Source organism: Suricata suricatta, chromosome 13, assembly GCF_006229205.1.
Source record: "Suricata suricatta isolate VVHF042 chromosome 13, meerkat_22Aug2017_6uvM2_HiC, whole genome shotgun sequence".
Classification (NCBI taxonomy): domain Eukaryota; kingdom Metazoa; phylum Chordata; class Mammalia; order Carnivora; family Herpestidae; genus Suricata; species Suricata suricatta.
The window spans coordinates 13,293,884-13,314,960 of NC_043712.1; the positions used below are offsets into that span (position 1 = coordinate 13,293,884).

The window sequence follows — 21,077 nt, forward strand, 5'->3', positions numbered from 1 at the left end:
AGCATTTTATAGCATGTTTGCTTTGGAACACTTCAAATGAACAGATATGGAATTTGGACTGTGGTGCCTATAAAGCGCGTAAGTTCACATTTGGTTAGTAATAACATTGGCTATGTTACACTTCTGTATTTTAGTTGTGTGATAGAAAGTTGGGTCTCTTCCAGATAATTGAGATCAGGATATCCTGAACACCAGTATACACTTCTCTCTCTCTCTCTCTCTCTCCCCCACCTTTTCTCTGTGTCTCTCTGTTGTTCTTTCTTTCTCTCTGTGCCCCCCACTCTCCTTCCTTTTCCCCCTCTCACTCTCTCTCTCTCTCTCTCTCTGTATGTCTCTCTCTCTCTCCCACTTTTCTCTCTCTGTGCCTCTCTATTGTTCTTTCTTTCTCTCTGTCCTGCCTCCCTCCCCCTTCCCCTTCCTCTCCTCTCTCTCTCTTTCTCTCTCCCCCTGTGGCAGGACATGGAGGAGAGGTTAAAAAGAGGGAGCTTAAATGGACCATATTTGCCTTCCACAACATTTAAGTGATATTCCTCTTTCATATTTAATTTGGAGACATAGATATTTGTTAGTAAATATTTCCAGTAAGTCAAAGATTAAATATAAACCAATTGATTTCTTTAATGTGGCTTATGTGGTTTGTTTTTGTTCAAAGGATCCTGAAGGATCAGAAGTGGACATGGTGGAAGAAAATGATTATACTGGAATCATCTCTTTTCCCGACTTCAAGATTCCGTCCAACCCTAAGTATTTTAAAGTATTTGTTAATATAAGTTTTCTCTAAAAAGCACATCTGGAACTTGTGGTTGTGAGGCAGATAACCAGTCAGATGGAGCCACCTAGTGCTAACAAAGGGTGTAAGTGTGAAAGTAAGGAGGCTATGCAGAACAGTGCTCTTGTGATGAGCCCGGGTGATGTATCAAAGTGTTGAATCATTATATTGTACACTGAAACTAATGTAACGCTGTGTGTAAGCTACCTGGAATTAAAATTAAAAAATAATAAAAAAGTAGAAAGACCCTAATTTTTTTTAAACGAAAAGGACACAATGTAAGTTTGAAAAAAAATGTAAATCTTATGAGAAGTGAGGTTCAGTTTCTGGCAAACAAAAACCTCTCAATACTTCTCATCAATCCTCCTATCTATAGAAATGAAAATTTAGAAGAGGCAAAAATAGCCACCAGGATCTTTTTCTTTTTATTAAAACTATCAGCCCTCTACCCTTCAAGGAATCTAAGAGATTGTCAGTCTAAAAGGCTAGGATCGCCCCATGCCTTGCTCTGAGAGTTACAAAAATATTGGTCCTTTATAGTCTTTGTCTGTATGGACGACTGGAAGGCAGATCTAAGAGGGAGAGTGTTCTTAGAGCCATTTTTTTCCTTTCCTTCTCTTTTTTGGGAGGGGGGCCTGATTTAAGGGGGCACCTAGGTGGCTCAGTAGGTTAAGCATCTGACTCTTGATTTCAGTTCAGGTCATGATCTCAGGTTCATGGGTTCAAGCCCCATGTGCAGAGCCTACTTGGGATTCTCTTTCTCTCTCTGCTTCTCTCCTGCTCATTCTCATTCTCTCTCTCTCTCTCAAAATAGATAAGTAGACATTTAAAAAATGGATTTTAAAAATGTTTAAACAGAATTCAATGTAATAAATATTTAGTGAACATATTCCTGGTATGTGCAAAGCATATGCGGAGTGAATACACAAAATGGAAATGAATAATTCACACTCCCTGCTTTCATGGAACTTATAATAGAGTAAGACAAATAAGTGTATGTATAAATGGCTAAATATAACCTTAAAGCAAAATCTCCTTATGATCATTTTTCTGACCTCTGGCAGGAAGTCTGCAGTTAATTTGCTTTTTGCAGTTAATTCACTGAAGGTTTTTTAGAAATTCTAGTGAAATTGGAGATTTAATTTTTATATTGCATACTTCCTTAGAAATATTACATGTTCTATGCCACCGAATTGATCTTATTATTTTATAACTGTTATTATCTCAACAACTTCCTTGTGTGCCATCTGCTCCTTGACAGATTATATGTCAGACATGGTAGCCTCTTGTGATCACTACTTTTCTACCCCAGTACCTTTGTACATGTTGACCCCTCTGCTTGGAATGTGCTTCAACTTGCTCTTCACAAGGCTGGCTTTTTCTCATCCTTTAGGACACAAAGTAAATGCTCCCTTTTCAAAGAGGCTATTCCTAGATGCACAATCTAGTACAGTCCTCTCTCTTTCTTCTTTAGTCTCTTGTTCACTTATCTCAATGTTACATTTATTTATTTGCCTCTTTATTTTGTCTGTTTTTGCCCACTGTTGTGTCTTTAGCACTTAAACATAACAGGCACTTGGCGAATATTCACTAAATTAATGGTGATGATGATGATGATGATGATAGTCACAGTATTATGTTGATTGCATAACCAACATGCAAGATAAACACTATTTTTCTCATTTCATAAAGGAAATTAAGCAACTTGCCCAAATCCAATTTACCAGTAAATGAGAAAATGGGAATTGGAAATCCCATGGACTGTTAGCTCTATGAAGACAGAAATTCTTCTGTTTTGTTCACTTTTATCTCCAGTTGTTACTCCGGTGCTCAGTAAATATTTTTAAATGGAAGTTGTTAATAAACCTGGGTCATTTTCCTCTTTAAATGAGCCATGCTTTGTCTCTACCCATAACTTCTTTTAGTGAGGTATGAGTTGTATAATCTGGATAAGCTCAACTTGTTATATGTTTCTAGAGACATTGTCCTACTATGGTGTGGATTTTAGTATTATGTTAGTGTAATTACTGTCCATATTAATTAAGTTAATCCTCAAGTTTCATAAGCTCTTCAAATCAAAGCCTGAAGTCAAAATACCCCAAAAAATAACAATATATGAAGATACTAATTACTAAACAACTTCTATTATCCTGAAAACGCTGAATTATTTCTATTTATTACTTAAAGTTCTACACAAATAAAATATATTACTGACACTGAATACATCTCTACTTACTTTCTCTTTAAAGCATGAATCGATTAGATTTCCTCTGGGCATATTAAAACTATTTGATGATGTCTGTAATTTTAAATATTTTCCTTCCACAGGTATGGCGTGTGGACAATCCAAGCTAAATATAAAGAGGACTTTTCAACAACTGCAACTGCATATTTTGAAATTAAAGAATATGGTAATTTGTGATCATTAAAAGTTTACCTGTAAAAAAGTTAGTGTTTTTGCAATAATGCTTTCCATTAGTGAGCTTACTGCAGAATCACCCCCAGATGAAGGTAGGGCAGCCTGGCTGGCATGGTTGGAAGTAGTGGTTGAGAAGGTCCTGGGGGTGGGGGGGTTGCTCAATGTTGGAAGGCCTAGCCTCTAGCTCCAGCACGCCTTCGTTACCCTCCATTACCCTCCAATAAACTCACAGACGTCTCTGGACTTGTGTTTCTCATCACAGAGCCAGAAGAGACCTAGTCCCCCAGGGAGCTTGACTGATGAAGGTCAAAAACTATGATTTTAGGAGAAACTTAAGTAGGCTGAGATGAAGTGAGCAAAACCAGAAAGACTAATGATTTATTCAAGTCATTACAACCAACTAGTGAGAGAAGCAGAACAGTTGGGTTTCCACCCCCCTAGTTCAGTACTCTTTTCCTTCTGCTCACCAATCCCTAATATATTTATCTGAACATTTAAGATATTCTTCTTTTGAAATCAATCATATTAATGGACTAATAATTAAGACATAAATAGCTTATGTTTCCCTTCTTACAGTTGTTTACTAGAGTATTTATGCACTCTGAGATCAAATTTAACTAGTTTTTATTTGAAGTCATTTTTTATTTCTCCAGGAAGCTCATAATAATATGGAGAATAAATGCACGGGGTTTAACAATTGGCAAACAGAACAGTGACAGAAAACAATTTGTTATACAGAAACAACATTAAGGATTATAGGCTCTCAATAACCTATAGTCCTACCTGATCTCCCTTCCTCAAGTATTTTTGCTGCTTCCCATGTATATCTAGAATTCATCCACCTCTTACCATCTGAGGCCATTCTCATCAATTCATCACCAGCAACCCCCCTTCCGCCCCCCACGCTACTGCAAAAGTCTCCTAAGTGCTATCCCTTCTTCCAAGCTATTATCATTTGATATTGGCCAAAATAATCTTGAAATACAAATCTCATCATGTTATTTCCCTGCTGAAAAGTCCCCAATAGCTCCCCTTTCCTTTGCTAATCAAAACCAAAATCCTTATTTTGAGCTGCCCCTGCCCACCTCCTCTTCAGCCTCATTTTATACCATTCATCCTCTTATTTCCCTCCCGCAGTGGTGACCTTGGACACAGTGTTCCACCTGCCCAGGACACTCTTCCCCTCCCCCATCACCTAGCCAACCCCTACTCACGTTTCAAGTCTCAGCCAAGAAGCCATTTATTCAGCAAACCTTCTCCTAACTTCTCTTTCCTGGAAAGGATTCCCTGTAGCATATATTGGCTTTCATAACTGTGGTATAGGCATTTTTATGTGTAATTGTTTGCTTACCACCATCTTTACTGCTTGACTATCAGCTCATTAAGTCCAGGGTTTGTGTCTTTCTGTTCCCTGTGATATCGCTGTTGAGAGTGTGTCTGCCACACAGCAAGTAGGTATTAGACGAAAGGGTGAAATGTTTTCCTCCACCTCGTATCACAGAGAGAACACACCTGCCTTCATCTTTGGTAACAAAGGAATGCACCCTAGAGCAACAAAGTGTATTCCTCCTTTATTTCTAGACTTTTCCATCAAGCAAACACTTGCCATACCTGAAGCCAGCTATCTCACTGACATGTTTATGTATCAGTCTTTTCCATAATATCAGGGCCACTCAATTACCCAATGTTCTTTTTTTAAAAAATACTTATTTATTTTGAGAGAGAGAGCACACACATGAGCAGGGAAGAGGAAGAGAGAGACAGAGAATCCCAAGCAGGCTCCATGCTGTTAGCACAGAGCCCAACACAGGGATCGATCCCACAAACCATGAGATCATGATCTGAGCTGAAACCGAGAATCAAACACTTAACTGACTGAGTCACCCAGGTGCCCCAATTACCCAATTTTCTGTTAACGGTTGTGGTGATTAATAGAACTAGAATCCATGGGACCCCTGGGTGGCTCAGTTGGTTGAGTGTTGAACTCCTGATTTTAGCTCAGGTCATAGTCTCAGGGTCATGGGATCAAGCCCCACATTGGGCTCTGCACTGGGCCTGGAGCCTGCTTGGGATCTCTCTCTCCCTCTCTCTTTCTGCTCCTCCCCCACTTAAGACTCCCTCTCTTTCTCAAGAAAAATTTAATAAAGAATCCATAAGTTCTGGTACATAATCTTAGTATAAAGAGAAGGCAGTGCCATTTTGACAGGTGAAATTCTTTTCTCTTGGGCAATCAAGATACCAGAGGGAGGGAGAGAGAGAGAGAAACTCCTTCCACCTGCCCTAATTTTAAATTTTGCATGGGTGTTCTTTCTTTTAGCTAATTATAAGCTTCCTCTTCTTGACTAAAGTCAGAGTTTTATGTTGGAATTTGGACACTGGATGGGTTTATCTACAAGACAAAAAAGAAAACTGTTAAAACAGGAAGATTTTTCTTTTCCTATTTTAAACTTAACAAAACTCATGGAGCATATATTATGTTTGAGACTCATGAGAAAGGTGGGAGGGGGAGAGATATAAAGGTACATAGAGTACAGCCTTTTTGGTTTTCAAGAAGCCCATGCTCTGTTGAATAAATGCTATCATCAAAGTATAAGCAAAGTGCTTCTGGTGCATGGAACTGGATAGACCTCTGATTGGCAGAGTAGGAGGTGCCCCAGAGATATTGTTGACAATGATGATGATGAGGTTGTTGATGACAGGGTGAATGTTGAATTGATATTACAGCTTGTCCAACTATACTAGAAGGAAGGCTACTCTAAATGGTAAAATTGCCTCTTTGTTTTTATTTTCAGTGTTGCCACATTTTTCTGTCTCAATAGAACCAGAAAAGAGTTTCATTGGCTATAAGGACTTTAATGATTTTGAAATTACTATAAAAGCAAGGTAAGAAAGTTTTCTTTCTTTCTTTCTTTCTTTCTTCAGATTATCCAGCTAAATTGCGTGCCAACTCTGGTTGGTGATAGTTGCCCAAATTGAGAAGTGTGATTCCCCCCACCCACTTTATTGAGATATTATTGACATATAACATTGTGCAAGTTTACAATGTGCTGTACACATTGTGTACATTGTGTTGATCTAATACACATATATATTGCTGAGATCTGTGATTTATGGGCAGTGTTTTCTGTGACTTTGGAATTGATGGAGGAAACATCAGGCCTATAGTTTATTTACTTGTTTTGATTTTTTGCTGATTCTGATTTTACTTTTGTTGGTTATTCAACAGCAAGAAAAAAGATCCCAAAGTTTTAAGTTCAATGTGTGTATCTAGGAACCAGCAAGACATAGGATATTGGGGCTAAGATATGAAGCCTTTCCTTCTTGCCATTTTTTAATGGCTTAACCAACCAGCTAGTTCTCTATGACTACTTCAAGACCCAATGCTTTAAAACCACAGCCATTTACAAGACAGCTGGGCAGTCCTGCTGATCTGGGCCAGGCTGAATGTAAGCTGGGCTCAGCCGTGTGCCTGCAGTGGCTGGCTGGTCTAGGAGGTCTTACTTTCACGTGTGGCAGTTGACTGAAACTACGAAGACAATTGAACTATGTGTATCTCTCATCACCCAGCAGATTAGCTGTAGGAGCAGCCATGCTCAGAGAAAGAAAATGGAAGCATGAAAGTCCATCGCTTCTACCACGTTCTTTTGTCCAAAGCAAGTTACAAGACCAGCCCCGGGAATAGACGCCCTTGACACATGTCACCCACAAGGAGCTCCAAAGGTGGCGGATGTATAGGGCAGGGGAGACCTGGAGTTAGTGTTGCAGGCAGTCTTCCACAAAAGCTCAGGCCATCTAAAAATGACAATATAACATCATTATCAGGAACAATAACCAATTTGCATAACTATATGTGTTGGGCGTCTTTCTAAGTACTCTGTATATATTAGCTCACTTAATCTTTATGAAATCTCTATGAGATAGTTACTATTTCTGTCCCCATATTACAAATGAAAAAACAGAGGTACATAAATATTAAGTAATTTTCCCAAGATCGCACAGCTAGGAAGTTACATGGTCTGTTTGGCTTCAGGGTTCAGGCCCTTTAACATTATCCTACACTGCCTTTCTTATTAGCATTTATTCCTAGGATAGAGTGTGACTTAGTCTAAAACAACAGAGAGGCTCATTTGACAGAGAATTAACAAACTGGTTTCTTTAAAATTTTTTTAATGTTTTATTTATTTTTGAGAGAGAGAGAGACAGCATGAGCAGGGTAGGGTCAGAGAGAGAGGGAAACATAGAATCTGAAGACAGGCTCCAGGCTCTGAGCTAGTAGTTGTCAGCACAGAGCCCGACTCAGGGCTCGAACCCACGAACTGTGAGATCATGAACTGAGCCGAAGCTGGACGCTCAAGCGACTGAGCCACCCAGGCGCCCCCAAACTGGCTTCTTTTAATGGAGACACTTTATTTGTACAGACTATGGATAAAGGAAGTTAGCTCTAGCTGTAGTATTATTCTCTGTGCAGCAAATTTCCTTTAGCTTCACTTAAATTGAAATTAAAAAAGGAAATAAGAAGTTAGAATGTTAAAAAAGAACTTATCTCTTCTAACAATGAGATTGAGCATGCTGCTTTTAAGGATGTAAAAGAAGATAGGGCACAGAACTCACCACTGATATCAAAATCATCAAGGAGTAGTGTGTCCTGATCCTGGACCTGAGGTCTCTTGATCTCCTCAAGATCCGTTTATTCAGGGGCGCCTGGGTGGCTCAGTCGGTTAAGCCTCCGACTTCGGCTCAGGTCAGTTCTCACGTTCGTGGGTTCGAGCCCCGCGTCAGGCTCTGTGCTCACAGCTAGCTCAGAGCCTGGGGCCTGCTTCCAGTTCTGTGTCTCCTTCTCTCTCTGCCCCTCCCCCTCTCATGCTCTGTCTCTCTCTGTATCAAAAATAAATAAAACATTAAAAAAAATTAAAAAAAAAGATCCGTTTATTCATCTAGCACAGAGTAATAAAAACCTGCACTTCAGCTTTATAATCATAGCTTTATGAGGATGAAATGTAACCGTGGATGGATGACACTTTAAAAATCTCGAGTGCTTTGTGTAATTTCACATTGTTACATTTGATCTGCATTTTATTATTGTAACCATGTTAGCAAAACAATTTTATGATATTATTGTTTGGCAGATATTTTTATAATAAAGTCGTCACCGAGGCTGATGTTTATATCACTTTTGGAATAAAAGAAGACTTAAAAGATGATCAAAAAGAAATGATGCAAAAAGCCTTGCAAAGCACAACGGTAAGATGTTAAGGCAGGTACGTCCACTTGTACCTACAGAGGTATCACGAGGGCTGGAGAAAAGTCACTTCCAAATCATCTAGTCCAACCCCTCATTTTACACAGGTTGGAAATGGAAGCTTAAATGCTCTCTTGGCTTCTCCAGGGCCTCAGGATAAAGTCTGACATCAGCCTCCCTCACCAGCCAATCTCATGCTCTTTCCTCCTTCCTCTACCTCGTGTGAGTCACTAGTTTCTGGAACTTTCACTACCCTCTTGCCTCCAGGTGTTTGCAAGGCCACTCCTTCTGGTTGGGGATGCTCTTCCCCTTTGTGGCTTCTGCCCCATCGTGGGCTGGCTAGTCCCTTCTTCCTCTGTAAGTCAGCCTTGACACCCTTTCTCTGGGGAAGCCTCCCTGACTCCTGTAAGTTAGGTTGGCTGTCCCTGCCGGGTCTCCAGCCTCCTCTGCTGGAGTGTGTTTCACACTTCGTTACGGTGTCCTCAACCAGAGATGTTGTTTACCCCCACGGGCACATTTGGCAATGTCCAGAAAACATTTGTGGTTGTCACAACTGGGAGGTAGGGGGGTACAACTGGCATTTAGTGAATAGAGGCCAGCCTGTTGCCAAGTTCCCACAATGTGCAGAGCGGCCCCGACAGCAAGTTACCCTGTCCGAAATGTCAACAGGGCTGAGACTGAGAAGCCCTTCTTTACTGTAGTGGTTTACCTACTTCTCTTTCTTTCTCTCCACTAACCTCTTTGTGAGTCTGAATTGTTCCATTATATGCCCAGAGCCAAGCCGGTTCCTGGAAAATAGTAGGTGCTCTATGAATATTTCTGAGTGAATGAACTCATTGGGAAGTTATCTGTCCATGATCAGGGGCTAGTGGTTGCTGGAGCACAGCTTAGAGCCCTGGTCCCTTCATCCCTTGGTCAGTGTTCCTGACACTATACCTCAGATGATAAGGGCTCATGTCATTCTGCTGACTCTTGCATATTTGCGTGGTTTGTATCATCAGGTATTTAGCCTATGTTTTTCCAAGAGTTTTATTTATTCAAATTATAAATCAGACACCTCTCTTTAATATAAGATTTTATACTGGATGCTGAGATTTGAAGGTAACTAAGACAGAAGTCCCTAGCCTCAAGCTACTCAAGTTTAGAAGAAAATAAGGCAACATCTATTTCACTGTTGTGGTTAATAATTAAACAATATAATATGACTTAGCTCTATATCCTTTTATAGCCATTGTGTTTTTAAATTAGTGTTTCAATGTGTACGCAGTGAAGTCCAAATTAAACATCATAAAACCCAGCAAACTCTCAGGAGTAAACTAAAAGCAGGCCCAGAAAGATGGATGCTAACTCAAAGATTAGAAGAAGGAATCTGCTAGTATAGAAAACAAAAAACAAACAACAACAACAACAACTTGTTGAACCATATAGTGTTTAGGACTCTTCCTATACATCTATACAAATTCAGTCACAAAATAGGACTCTGGGCCCAACCGTAGACTTGATCATTCACTCTGCAACAAACTATCCCTCTGATAGTTGCCTTCTATTTAGGAGCTAGTAAAGGCAGATTTTGTTAATTTTCCCCTGTAAGTTCTTCTCTGAAATACATCTTTCATTTTCCCTTTTGAAAAAGTTGATAAATGGAGTTGCGCACGTCACATTTAATTCTGAGATTTCAACTAAGGAACTGTTGTATGAAAGTCTGGAAGATTTAAACAACAAGTACCTTTATATTGGTGTAACGGTCATAGAGTCTGCAGGTAAGTTTTTTTTTTACTTGAATAATATTTAGACAGCATATTAAATGTATAAATAATTGCTTATTCTCTCATATTTTATTTTCTTCCATAGTTAAATGTTACTTTCACCTCATTAAAAACAGATTAGAGTAGAGCCCTGCCTCTCTATCATGGGGTCTCTATCACCCCATGTGCAAAACTGGGACAGCACCTGCCCAGCTGATATCTTGCATAGCCTGGCAGGCCCTCTGGCTTGAACATGTAGCACCCCAATGTTCTCACCTGCTAAGGATAAAAATCTAAATGACATTTGGTATGTATAAATGTTTGATAAAATGCTATGCAAATGGAAGATACTGCATTATCATTTAGTCTCCTTGTCTGTACCATGATGGGGTTGAACTATATACCCCCTAAACCCCTCTCAGCTGTAATATTCAAGAATTCTATCCAAAGTCGGAGGTAATGTTTCCAAAATGGGTACGATAATACCATACACCTCATAGGGTTGTGATGAGCATCAGAGAGTCAATATTTGCAAAGTACTTAAAATAATACCTGTCAGGGCACCTGGGTGGCTCAGTTGGTTGAGTGTCTGACTTCGCCTCAGGTCATGATCTTGCATCGTCTATGGGTTAAAATGCCACGTCAGGCTCTGAGCTGTCAGCACAGAGGTGGCATCGCATTCTGTGTCCCCCCCTTTCTCCGACCCTCTTCTGTTTGCACTCTCTCTCTCTCTCTTTAAAAAATGAATAAGCATTAAAAGTTAAAAAAAAAACTTGTCAGCTAGTGAATACCATATAAGACATTAGGCCCCCTCCTCCCCTTTCCCCTCTACCTTCTTTTCTCCTCCCTCTCTCCCCTTTCCCTCCTGCTCCCTCTCCTCCTCCTCCTTCTTATTTCTACCTACTACTTTCTTAGCATCCTAAAAACTTACCTAGTGCCCTCAACCCCAACTCCAGTGGTTTGTAATAGTCATTAATTATTACTCCAAATTAGGTCAATTTGTCTTACTTCTGGTGTCTTGATTACTGATGTTCTTTATATTTTCAGGTTTATATTAACCCCCTAACTAACTTGAACAAGTTATTTAACCACACTAGCCCCCACCTTTTTCTTGGCAGAATGAGAGTTAGATTAGATGATCCCTACAGCCCCATCCACCTCTTTAAATTTGTCCTTCAAGAGTAGTAGAATAGAGTTAAGATAATTACCCAGTTATTGGGTACCTTGTATTTATCAGATGATCGATAGATGTTGGAGAATGATACTCCTTACCCAGGATATTACTTGTGACATTATTTTAATCTTCATTTTTTACTTTTATTTTTTCTCAACTTATTTCAAATAAATTCAGTTTAAGCCACATTTACGAGATATTCAAAGAGTGTTGCTAAACATACAGGCTTACAAATATGAATGAGGTATAATCCCAGCATTCAAGTGGCTTACACACTAGCATCAGCTGTAAGACAGGTAAACAAAGAATTCTATCATAAGCAGGAATTAATTCTATTGCGCTCTAGGCAAAGTACTTAATGCTTCAGAGGAAGGTGACCTTCAGAGGAAGGTGGGCTCCTAGGTGATTGTTGAGCAACCAAGTACAGCACCCTGAAAATGATCAATCTTGAAAGATAAGTAGGGTGTTGAGGCAGGGATGTAGGTGGCGGAGGAGTGGGACACCATCCACAGAGAGGACACACCACAGATAGCAGGCAGGACTTGATCTCTGAGATTATCTGGTTGACTGTCGGGTTGGCCAAAGTACAGGATATGCATAGGGGTGTTCGGGATGTAATATTGGAAAGGACTCTGGGGATATTGGAGCTTTGTATGTTGTTGGGCCCTTGCTAGTGGACTCTCAGGGTTCCCTCTACCTCAGGCACTCTTTCTGTCTTCCTCTCCATGTCTCTCCGTATCCCTGTGCTCTACAGGGGAATCCCTGCAAAGCTTAGTGCCTGGGCCTTTCCCTCTCTGCACAGTCTCTTGTACGTGTTCACCTGAAACTCAGGCCACTGGCAAAAAGTAGTGTCCCTTCCTCACCTTCCTCCCCAGTCCAACCGTGTATCTCTCCTTGTACAAGCCTTGGATATAAGGCGTTGGAAATACTTGAGGTCTAAACTTCTCTCTGCACTATCCCCTTTGCACCAAGACTATTGATAAATGAATGCGTGCAGGACTGGACCAAGCAAATGAGTAAGTCTGTGCAGACATATACAGGTAAAACAGATTCCCATAGAGATCAGCATATTCCTAAAAAAGGTCAACATGATGCATGTCATCTCTTTAGGTGGATTTTCTGAAGAGGCAGAAATTCCTGGCATCAAATATGTCCTCTCTCCCTACAAACTGAATTTGGTTGCTACTTCTCTTTTCGTGAAGCCTGGGATTCCATATTCTATCAAGGTAGATGAAGGAGGGAAGGCCGCTGAGTATGGCTGTCTCTTTCTGTTTACAGAGCATGGGGATGGCAAACAGGGGAGGGGCGCTGGGGAAGGGAGTCACAGAGGGACTTCATTCTGTAAAACCTGCTCCTCCTGTCGATGCAGAAGGAGGGGGGAGACTGCTGGCCAGCTTCCGCCCCAGAGTGAGTTCAGCCCGTACTTAGTACGTAGTTAGGTAGCCTGTGGTAGGCATTCCCTTAAAAAGCATTGCACTAAATTATATGTAAATAAAACACCATAAGTCTATAGTTTTTTAAAAAAACGCTAACATTTGGGGCGCCAGGGTGGCTCAGTTGGTTAAGTGTCCAACTTTGGCCCAGGTCATGGTCTCCTGGCTGTTGAGTTCAAGTGTGTTGGGCTCTGTGCTGACAGCCTGGCGCCTGCTTCAGTTTCTGTGTCTCCTTCTCGCTCTGCTCTGCCCCCCACCCCTAATTTCATGCTCTGTCTCTCTCTCAAAAATAAATAATTAGAAAAGTAAAAAAAAGTTAACATTTAAAATTATTTGGTGGCATGTTCTTCAAAAGCTTTTAAACAGAAATATCACTCCTTGAAAATAAAACCTCTTTCTCTTCCCAGTAAAAAACTTTTTTTAGGGCTCAGTCAGTTAAGCTTCCAGCTTCGGCTCAGGTCATGATCTCATGGTTTGTGGTTTCAAGCCCTGCGTCTGGCTCTGTGCTGACATCTCAGTGCCTGGAGCCTGCTTCGGATTCTGTATCTCCCTCCCTCTGGACTCTCCCCTGCTCGTGCTGCCTCTCTCAATCTCTCAAAAATAAATAAAAAACATTAAAAAATTTTTTTAACATTTATTTATTATTGAGAAACAGAGAGACAGAGCATGAGCAGGGGAAAGACAGAGAGAAGGGGAGATGCAGAATCTGAGCTCAGGCTCTGAGCTGCCAGCACAGAGCCTGATGCGGGGCTTTAACCCAACAAACTGCTAGATCATGACCTGAGCTGAAGTCGGATGTTTAACCAACTGAGCTACCCAGGTGCCCCCCCATTTTTTCACTTCCTATGTGTCTTATCTGAGTTTGCATTTCTGTGCTTTCCAGTCTGCCCCTGAGGTCTTTGCACTTAACTGTCTCATCTCCTCTTTCTGTGTTACTCTTCATCCTTTCCATTTTGGCTCTTTCTGTCCTTGCTTCTCTGTTCTCTCTCTCTCTCTCTGTTTCCTCTTTCCTTTTTAATATTTTCTGTCCTCCACTTTTCTTTTTTTAAATGTTGGTAGTACAGCATTAATGTGTTCATTTGACTTTCTAATTATATTTTATTTAGCATTTTACATTTCACTATATATAGTACATGTTATGTTATATTTTTAAGATGGAAATTTTTGTTCCCTGTCCTTAACTTAGAAAGCTAGGACAAGGGGCACCTGGGCGGCTCAGTCAGTTAAGCATCCAACTTCAGCTCAGGTCATGATCTCACAGCTCGTGAGTTCAAGCCCTGCATAGGGCTCTGTGCTGACAGAATCCCACTTTGGATTCAGTGTCTCTCTCTCCCTCTCTCTCTCTGCCCCTCCCCCACTCATGCTCTGTCTCTCTCTCTCTCCTTAAAAATAAATAAACATTTAAAAAATTTTAAGAGCTAGAACAGAGTGCTTTACTTTTTTATTCTTTGAAAATGTGTTGCTATTAAAAATCAACTTTAGTATAATTAAAATGTGTTACTTAATATTCACTGTGGGTCACTGGCTTTTAAGAGAAAAAGATTTACCAAGCTAAAGCAAGCTTTGTACATGCTTGAAGTATCTAAATAGAATGAAACCTTTCTATAATCTAAGAACATGTCTCTCTCTACTGAGTTAAGTGTGAATAATTTATACTTCAGTGGGGAGGGAGAAAAATTATTTTGGAATTGTTCTGCTTTAAAAAAAAAGTGATGAGCTGCTGAAATGGATCTGGACTGTTCTGGCAAACAGGTGCAGGTTAAGGATTCATTTGACCAATTGGTAGGAGGGGTTCCGGTGACCCTGAGCACACAAACGGTCGATGTAAACGAAGAGATGTCTGACTTGGAGTTGAAGAACAGTGTAACACATTCCAATGATGGCGTAGCCTCGTTTGTGGTTAATCTTCCATCTGGAGCAAGGATGCTGAAGTTTAATGTGAGCTGAGTTCTCCTGTTGAATTTTCTGGGACAATGTGTGCTTTTTGACTGTGTGTTTTGGCTAGTGTGCAGAACAGATGCAGCAGATTTTAAACATGAGTCCAGAGAACAGATCCACATTTTGCATGAGGAGGGGGGGCAAAAAAACACCAGAGGCAATATGCTAATCCATTGAATGGTTCTTGAGGAAGATAAATATATCAATTTTTATTTGGAAATTAATGATTTTCTCTTACATTAGTGAGACTATATTAGCATCTAGAAGCTTTGGAACAGGTAGTCAGTGGTAGAAACATTCCCTCCCGTCCTCACCCTTCCTATCTGTTTTCAGGGACACAAAGTGGTCAAATGTGGAAGCTTCCCTCTTTCCTAGCTGCATAAGCCACTTTGCTTTAGAGCTCAGTTAACAGGCCTCTCTCTCAGGAACTAATGCTTAAGTTTCCAATCCGCCCTCCCCCCAAATGATAAGTTAATAATGGACATTTGTGACAGTGGCATGCATGCATTCACTATGATCTACTAAGCACTTAGGAAATGCTAAGACCTTTATGTTGAACACATAATACCCAGTTAGTCAGCTCTATGAATTAGAGAATATTATCTTTGCCATTTTGCAGCTATGGAAAGAGAGGCTTCTAACCTCTCTTGTGATTAAATAATTTACCCAGAGTTAAAAAATGGCGTCCCTGGGATGCAAACCAATACATGGCTCACTCCAGAGCATGAGCTAATAACCCCTTTGCTGTCAGAGGTGATATTGATGCCATGACATCATTTCTGCCCCATTCCATATTTATAAGAACACCTCCATGTTGCCACTTCACAAGGAAACTGGACCAGAAAGTCTGTGTGATGTTCATTTACAACTCTCGTCCTCAGTTCTCAAGGCCTCCTCATTGCTACCCTCCTCTTACCCCCAATCCCTGCCAGCCCATGGGAAGAGGAGTCGCCAACTTGCCATGACATTTCTGGAAGGGTGCCAGGATTTGTTCCGGGAGCATCGTTCCTTCTTCCCTTCACCAGACTCCCCGCCATAGCTCACGACCCCATATTGTTCCAATCATTGTCCGTGGTCTTCGTAAAGTCACTTGGTATCACAGCTGTGCAAACATTGGAGTAGTGGAGGGTTTTTTTTTTCTTCAGCATTTGGTGTTGTGAAATTTAGAAATTTATAAAGCAATTATAAAGAAATTTATAAAGCAATTCACAAGATATGTTTCATAGAAAATATTTCATCACAGTTCACATGTCTTTTTTAAAATTTTCCTTTTCAGGTCAAGACTGAAGACCCAGATCTTCCAGAAGAAAATCAGGCCAGCAAAGATTATGAAGCAATAGCATATTCATCTCTCAGCCAAAGTTACCTTTATATTGACTGGACTGGAAACTATAAACCTATGTTTGTGGGAGAATATCTGAATATTATTGTTACTCCCAGAAGTCCATATATTAGCAAAATAACTCACTATAATTACTTGGTAAGTACAGTAATGATAGATTTACAACTATCTGTTCCCTCACCTGGAACATTTCTCTTTACTTATGAGGAACACTAGAATGACCCCTTACATCTGTTTTTACAAAGTACTTTCAAGAACATAATTGAATTTGACAATCAGTTTTTTTAAAAACCTTTGACAGGGGCCATGATTTTCATGACCATTTCCCAGATGAGGAAACTGAGGAACAGAGAGGTTAAGAGGCTCACCGTGGTCACTCAGCTTGGAAGAGGAAGATTTTTTTTTATTTGAACTGGGAACCTCTGACTTCTTATCTGATATGCCTTTCACCAAAGAGAACCTGATTACTCCACAGAGACTGATTAAATTCTCACATTCCCTCTGCTCTATTTTCATGGCCAAAGATTACAGGCCGAAATCTGTTTCAAATATGTGCATTTCTTTGGCATAAAAGGGAGACCCATATCCTGCTCTTAACAGTTGGGTGGATGATATCTACCCCAATTCTACCCGTTAGCAACATGCCTAATATTAACAAAGGTGACCACTCAAGCCTATACGTGAAACCTCGGACAGAAGAAGGTGAGGGAAATGGTAGGGGCTTCCTAACATTGCCAAAGAAATGGAATGAATTATTGAAGGGGCCAGGCCAAGCAGGTGGTGATAGCTTTTTCAACATTTTTGAGAAGAAATTTTAAAAAGTAAATGAGGAACACAGATCATGTTGATGGATGAAGAATTATGAGACCTGTTTAGGAACTACACCCCAGAACCACATATGCAGTCCTGCTCTCCCAGGACAAATTTAAGTTTGAGAACATTTTGGCTTCATGTGATTTGTAAGCCACATGCTTACATGCCTCCAATACAGAACCTACTATCTGGCTTTAAAACTTAATCCCCAGAGGTGCCTGGGTGGCTCAGTTGGTTAAGCCTCCGACTTTGGCTCAGGTCATGATCTCAGAGCTTGTGGGTTTGAGCCCCACATGGGGCTCTGTGCTGACAGCTCAGAGCCTGGAGCCTGCTTCAGATTCTGTGTCTCCCTCTCTCTCTCTGCCCCTCCTCTGCTGGTACTCTGTCTCTCTGTCTGTCTGTCTGTCTCTCTCTCTCAAAAATAAATAAACATTAAAAAATTTTAAAAAGGGATGCCTGGGTGGCTCAGTTGGTTAGGCATCCGACTTGGGCCTACATCCTGATCTCACCGTCCCCGTGTTCAAGCCCTGCATCAGGCTCTGTCCTGACAGCTCAGAGCCTGGAAGCTGTTTCAGGTTCTGTGTCTCCTTCTCTCTCTCTTCCCCTACCCCTCTTCTCTCTCTCTTTCAAAAATAAATAAACATTAAAAGAAAAAAATTTTTTAAATGATAAAAAAATCTTAATTCCCAAATAAAATGCACTCTACTAATGCATCTATTTTGTTTTAATCAATAAAACAAGAGAGATTTTAGTGACAGTATAATGACTTTAAACAGATGTGGGGTCAAATCTTAGCCCTCTGAGAGGTGCCTGGGTGGCTTAATTGGTTAAGCCTCTGACTTTGGCTCAGGTCATGGTCTCACGTTGGTGAGTTTGAGCCCCGCGTCGGGCTCTGTGCAGACAGTTCAGAGCCTGGAGCCTGTATCTGATTCTGTGGCTCCCTCTCTCTGCCCCTCCCTGCTCATGCTCTGTCTCTCTCTGTCTCAAAAATAAATAAAACATTAAAAAAATTTTTTTTTTAATCTTAGCTCTCTGATTTCCTAGTTATGTGATTTTGAGCTAACATCAGTATGACATTAGCTAACTCCTTTATCTTTCTGTGCAATGTGGATAATAGTCCTATCCTACCGATTCTTGTGAGAAAGAAAAGAATTAAGTAAACAAAAAAGTTCCTGACACATAGCGGGCCCATTCTTGTTAACTTTCTGTCTCTTTAACTTCATTTCTACCCCAGCTCCAAGCTCCATCTTGAAGCAAAGCTTTTGTTTTTTAACATGGTCACTACTGCTGTTTATTTTTAGATTTTATCTAAGGGCAAAATTGTTCACTTTGGCACAAGAGAGCGATTTCCAGATTCAACCTATCAAAATGTAAACATTCCAGTGACACAGGACATGGTTCCTTCAGCCCGTCTCCTGGTCTATTACATCGTCACAGGGGAGCAGACGGCAGAGTTAGTGTCCGACTCAGTCTGGTTAAATATCGAGGAAAAGTGTGGCAATCAGCTCCAGGTAAGCCGCAAATTATGAATCACAATCAAATTTTCTTCTGAGTAAACGGGACTGTGACTATAACTACTTGGGAAGCTTTGTCTCATGCAAATAACCTTTTCTTTTCTTTTCCAAATGATCTTTTAGATTCATCTGTCTCCAGGTACAGATGCACCGTATTCTCCCGCCCAACCTGTATCCCTTAATATGGCAACTGAGTCGAATTCCTGGGTGGCTTTATCAGCAGTGGACAGTGCTATATATGGAGTCCAAAGAAGAGCCAAGAAACCTCTGGAAAGAGTTACGTGGTGAATGGCCTTGGTGGCTGGGTCATGGGGTGACTCTGTGTGGCTCCTAGGGTAGGTTGTGAGGAGGAAGGGAAGACTGGGTCTGCTTTTTTGTCAATACACTCAAAACAATGGCTCTTAGGAAGGTAAGCCATCCTAGAGTTAGTCTCTAAAGCACTGATTCATCCTTTTTTGTTTTCCCAAGTGTAGCAGACGACCATAATGGCAACTATATTCCTGGGGCAAAAGTGCCATCAATTTGGATGATTTTGATATTTTCTTTTTTACTCTCATGAAAATCTGTAGCACAAAAAAAGTGAGGATTATTCAGTTCCCCTAAATTCCCATTTATCTCCCCTGTGCCCTGCTAACTATTTTGTAGGCTTGAATTTCTTTGACCAAAAAAGAAAGAAAACTGTATGGTAAAATCCATCCAGAAAAGAAAAAAATACTTGGGATCAAAATTAAAACTGAAATAAACTTCCCCCAACAAGTTCTCACCCTCTTAGAACCTTAGGCCCCCTCTTCCCTCAAACACAAGAGGTTGTGCTCATTTCTTTTTAGCAACTTAAAAATTAATTTGTCTGTTAATTTAGTCATTCATGCATTTATGTACTTGTTTGTCTGGATGTTATATTGACTGCAGCGTTCACTCTATGTCCAACACAGCCTGGGTTGGTTCCTAAGAATCTTCTCACCAAAGCTTAAAACTTAGTTCTTGTTTTAATTCTGAATGCGCGGGACACACTCAAACAATGAGATGGGAAATTTGGGTTTCGGCCATTCAACAGATGAACAATGGCCTGATTTGTTATATCCATGGGACAACTTGTACCTTTAATTCTTCAGGGAAATGATTTCTACATCTAAATGGACTCCACCTTTTGCCTTGAGTTAATTCCTAAAAATTATTAAATAAGCCAACCATCTCCGGACAGGTATTTCAAGTCTTAGAGACGAGCGACCTGGGCTGTGGGGCAGGTGGTGGCCTCAACAACGCAGACGTCTTCCATCAGGCTGGACTCCTCTTTCTCACCAACGCAAACGCAGATGACACCCAAGAAGAAGGTGAAACGTTCGGCATTATTTTTTTTTTATTCTTCAAATTGATGACTGAAATCTACATTGATCATTTGCCTTCCAACCATCATTCTTTTTATACTAGTTTATTGTCAGTTTGGTTTCCATATAACACCCAGTGCTTCTCCCCACAAGTGCCCGCCCTCCATGACCATCACCCTTTCCCCCCTCTCCCTCCCCTTTCAGCCCTCGGTTCATTCTCAGTATTCAATAGTCTCTCATGATCTGTGTCCCTCTCTCTCCCCAGCTTTCTTTCCCCCTTCCTCTCCCTATGGTCCTCTGTTGGTTTTCTCCTGTTAGACCTATGAGTGCAAACACATGGTATCTGTCCTTCTCCACCTGACTTATTTCACTCAGCATGACACCCTCAAGGTCCATCCACATTGCTACGAATGGCCAGATTTCATTCTTTCTCATTGCCATGTAGTATTCCATTGTGAATATATATCACATCTTCTTGATCCATTCATCAGGTGATGGACATTTAGGCTCTTTCCATGATTTGGCTATTGTAGAAAGTGCCGCTATGAACATTGGGGTACATGTGCTCCTATGTATCTGCATTTCTGTATCCCTTGGTTAGATCCCCAGAAGTACTATTGCTGAGTCATAGCAGAGTTCTACTGATAGTAGAACCTCCATACTGTTTTCCAGAGCCAGCCATCATTTTTATAACTGTCTTCCATGATATTCTCTATGCTGATCTTAGAGAGACATAACTATGTAATGCCCCAGTACAAAATGTTTTAGTGACCATCTAGATAAAGTACAAAATCTTTAGTGTAGTCCTCAGGGCTTTCCCATGGTCTTCTCCCAGCTCTCTCGAACTATCATTTGTCTTGCTCTACCTTACCTGATGTTTAAGCTGTGCAGACCCAAGTGTATTTCTGGGGTGGCTTTCTGCTATTTTATTTTATACCTTTGGGCATTTCCCCATCATGACTGCTTTCCCTTGTATCAGCCTGGAGAAGCTGGTGAAAGAATCCCCTCCTCTATCAGGTCTTTTCCCCATACAGAATTGATCATTTCCTCCTCACAGAGAGAATACCGTGGGGACTAGCTCTGCATATGAACAACACAGTAGCAGGGCCCCACTGAACATTCTTCCGAGTAGTTATGCAGCCTGCCCCCGCCACTGCACCGTGAGCTCTTGGAGGACAAGGACCACATCGTAATCATATTCCTTCTGTGGCTGTAAAACTGTTCGTAACTATATTTGAGCTATTATGCAACACAACAGAGCAAAAGAGCAAATAATAAAAATAGCATACCCAACAGAAACTTTGCTCACTTTAAATGCTTAGATATTCCTCTGTAACTAGTGGATCGAAGAGGTTGCAGGATTCAA

General features: G+C 40.7%; 1 protein-coding gene across 1 annotated transcript in view; it reads left to right on the forward strand.

The window, feature by feature from the left end:
* Positions 1-21,077, forward strand: part of C5 (complement C5) — an 84,843-nt gene that overhangs the window by 16,322 nt on the left and 47,444 nt on the right. The window contains 11 exon segments of the mRNA XM_029920942.1: positions 653-744; positions 3,098-3,180; positions 5,981-6,071; positions 8,315-8,429; positions 10,061-10,187; positions 12,457-12,572; positions 14,532-14,717; positions 15,994-16,197; positions 18,174-18,383; positions 18,510-18,662; positions 19,588-19,717. Coding sequence (XP_029776802.1) covers positions 653-744; positions 3,098-3,180; positions 5,981-6,071; positions 8,315-8,429; positions 10,061-10,187; positions 12,457-12,572; positions 14,532-14,717; positions 15,994-16,197; positions 18,174-18,383; positions 18,510-18,662; positions 19,588-19,717 — 1,507 coding nt within the window.